Source organism: Naegleria fowleri (genome assembly GCF_008403515.1).
Source record: "Naegleria fowleri strain ATCC 30894 chromosome Unknown tig55, whole genome shotgun sequence".
NCBI classification, from domain to species: domain Eukaryota; phylum Heterolobosea; class Eutetramitea; order Acrasida; family Naegleriidae; genus Naegleria; species Naegleria fowleri.
Window position 1 is genome coordinate 1 of NW_025407987.1, and position 3770 is coordinate 3770.

The following is a 3770-nucleotide window of genomic DNA, read 5'->3' on the forward strand; positions in this document are numbered from 1 at the left end:
GGTTGAATGTAAGGCGACATGTTTGGCCCAAGACTATAACCAGTTGATATATTCCACAGTTAACCTGCAGAACCTGCAGCTCTATTATTAATGAGGATATTGTTAGGATTTGTCATCCAGAACGTTGCTGGAGAAGAATCAAAATTTGTGGGAGTAAGAATAGCTCTTGAATCAGGAATGGCTTTTGTGACAAGACCTAAGCAGTTTTCGATTAAATTTCCTTCTTCAACTGCATCTTCAAGGAAAAACGCGTGTCCAAAGTTGTTATATGCAACTATACCTTCTGCATGCAAACCATGAACTCCGTGAAAAGTTACAGCTCGTTGGTACGTGTCATGAATGCTTAGCTTTTGATGTAAGAGGTAGAAGCGTTTCCAAACATGTGAAAGTGAACTGGGTAGCGGCCCAATACACCAGCCTGACCCATTCTTCTAAACTCAACGTTGTTCAATTTGATGTATTTGGATGTTTTCATATAAATCGTATGACCTCCAAATAATGTAAAGTCACTATCTTGATCTCCTTGAATGCGAATGTTGTGAGTGAGCAGACCAACTTCTCCTCTTTGATCAAACTCCACGACTGTACCGTTAGATTTTGTGTAGTATTCTGTATCTGCATAATGACTGTAGAGAGGAGTGTGTGCAGTTCAAAGGTTGTGCCGTTAAATCGTCTGATTATTGTCCTTCTTTCTGCTTGATTCATATCATAGTCAGTGGAGGCTAACACAATTTCATCACCAACATCCCACATAGTATCCTGAATGACTGAAATAATGGTATCTCCAACTTTAGTGGTTTTTGTAAAGTGTCCACGTAATTTGATGAGGTTTACCATGAAGACTCAATACCCTCCACTTGTGATTGCGATGTTGTTTCCTAAACCTTTTTCACTGAATTCATTCTTTTGACCATGCAGAGTTATTGTAGCGTTGTGTTTGTAGGGATGAGTCTCGTTTCCAATTTGAAGCAATCCTGTCACAACCATCGTTTCAAAATGCATTTCAATATCTATTTCGTCACTAAAAATTAAGCATCCAAACACCTGAACATCCTGAAGCATAGGAGAACTTGTATCCAATATAACTGTGTAATTATTTGGAATTGTAAAGACATTTCATGAAGTGTTTGATGATATTGATGTTTCACTGCACACAATAGAGGTTGTATTTGTTTCTCTCGTGGTATTAACTGTTCTTTCGAAGCAATCATAGGTTCTTGTGATTGTGGTATTGATGCAATCAGGCTCTTGGTACGTAAACTCATCACAGTTTGTGATTTGGGTTGTGCAATTCTCTGTAGTATTGTAGTCACATGGAAACTCACAATCATAAAACCAATCGCACAAATCATCCACTGTCACTGCAGTGGTGTTACAGATGGTAATGTTGAGACCAGATTCCGTGCTGTTTGATTTTGTGCATTCAGTGATAAAGTAGTGGTACTGACACTCGTATTCTGTGCGTGACACATTTACCTGTTGAACAGAACTTTGGTTGGTACAAACGGTAAAGTTAGTGGTTGTGGTAACAATCACTTGTGAGGTAAAATTGAATATTGTTTGGTTTGAGGATAATTCCGACCATGTAATTACATTTGATGGGCAATCATCCCCAATACCCTGTCCATATGGATCTACTGAGGTTTTTGCGAATATTATGGATTGCTTTCCTACACCGTACCATGAATAACCTTTGAACTTGTTATAAGGCAAAATTCTGAAAGAATAAGTTGTGTTCTGATCCAAATTGTATCTTGTATAGGAATTAGCATTATGTGTCTTGTACATGACAGTAGTATATCCCAAGGCATTCAATGTTGACATTTGGATTTGATAGTAGCAAACAAGATTCGTAGTATCGTTGGACAACTTCCACTTCAATTCAATACTGAAATGAGTTGGTATAGCCACTAAACCTTCCACCACTGAAACATTTGTAGCAGAGGCAAAATTTGCAATACTTGAATTATCGGATGGGTCACTCAACTCACTCAAGAGATATCTTCTGGATGCTGGATTACCCGAAGACCAATAACAACATGGATCGCCCAACTCATCACCATTGGTTAGTCCATCACCGTCCGAATCAAGTAAACAAAAGTCTTCATTCCAAACGTACTTGTTCGCTGCAAAGTCCTTAGCAAACTGGGTCATGGTGCCATTCTTAAAGAAAATGTTTGCAAAGAGAGGAGAGTCTGGATATATGGCTCCATTCGGGAGTTTAGTAACATCAAAGTCTGCATAGAAAGCTTTCGTGGATTTGGAATGTACAAAAAGCGAATTTGAATGATAAATACTAAAGTAAGAAGCGAATAGAAGAGTGAGTTGTAGGGCCATTATCGTTATATAAATCAATTTGGGAATGGTTTGGAACGGCTCATCCATCGGACCATGGAGGTCCAATAACAACTATGATTATTCCTAAGAAGGAATTGGTCTCTGAGGGCAGTCATTGCTAGTGTACAACCCACACAAAAATTGATGATGTTTTTACCAACTCAGCGGAATAAACAATGTCGACTCGCCTGTGGTGCGTCTAAGGAAATGTGTTGTTCTCGTGATATTTGGTCCACCAAGCCAACGTCTGCACCAGACTTCGTAAACGAAATGGCGCCTTTTGTTTGAATTTTTGTGAACCTGTTCACATCGCCGCCTCGCCACAACAACAACACCCAATACGGCATTGGCGATATTTGTAAACCTCTGTGGTTTGATCGACATGGGATTATCAACGATGAAGATCATGGAGAGATGATGAAACGGGCCATCAAAGCTTGTCGGATCCAACAGCGCTGGGACATTTTTATGCGATATTTGATGAATTTGTACAACCAGGATTTATTTTGAATGATACCATTAGGCGTTCACTTGTTGTTCATCTTTCTTGATTTCGTGATTTTCGAAGAGGGAGTGGATGATCTCTTTCAAAAGTATTCTTCGAGGATCGTTTTACAGTGACCTGCATTCCCGTTAAATTTGAGACATGATAATCTACATTCTTTCTTCGTCGGGTTCCACTCACTACATTTGCATGGATCAATATCAAAATTAGGTAATCGTTTGGACCCATTCGGTTTTTGTTGGAATCTTCTCATCAGTGGTGTTAGATCGTGATGAGGAATTTGGTGATGTTCTAGAGACCATGATGATTTTGTTAGTGAATAGTTGTTACTTGAATGGTTGTTTTTGTTTTGTTGATGAATTTCCGAGCTGAAAGTGATGGTTATTTATTGAGCTTGGTGTCATCCATTTTTTGTGGAATCCTGAATCTGCTGGAAATTCTCGACAAAACTTGAAGGACATTCAAAATAAATTCATGATGAAAATGAATGAAGAACGAAATCAACAAAGAAAAGAGCTAATCATTGAATTCAACAAAACATAATCAAAATGGTCTGCACAAGAAGCAACAAGGGATACAACAATTACTCTTCCGAAATTTCCATGGATAATATTGTCGGAGGAACACGACAACGAAAACAATTCAATTATCGTGTGATGCATCAATATGGTGAGGATCATGATGCATCAGAAGTCATGAACAATCAGTACTTCTCGTCACGACCCTCTCATAATACTTTGGAAATGAGAAATAAGACTTTCCGAAAGTAAGAGCTATCATTTAATTGACCTGAGAGAGAGCAAACAATATATGACCTCACCTATTGTAAATACTCCACACAAACCTATGAAGATGAAATAGGTTTCTGTTTCATTCATTCATAATTTGTTTTTTTTTTTTTTTTTATGTTGTCAAGTGCCACATTGAA

The 3770-nt window shown here is 38.2% G+C and overlaps 1 protein-coding gene across 1 annotated transcript; it reads right to left on the bottom strand.

Annotated features, from left to right (window-relative positions):
- Nucleotides 1-59: 59 nt before the first annotated feature.
- On the bottom strand, nucleotides 60-2385 carry FDP41_006967 (uncharacterized protein; the record flags this gene model as incomplete). Its single annotated transcript, XM_044710659.1, has 4 exons — nucleotides 60-347; nucleotides 395-626; nucleotides 851-1085; nucleotides 1326-2385. 4 exons carry the CDS (start codon nucleotides 2383-2385, stop codon nucleotides 60-62), a joined length of 1815 nt encoding a protein of 604 aa, XP_044558697.1.
- Nucleotides 2386-3770: the final 1385 nt, after the last annotated feature.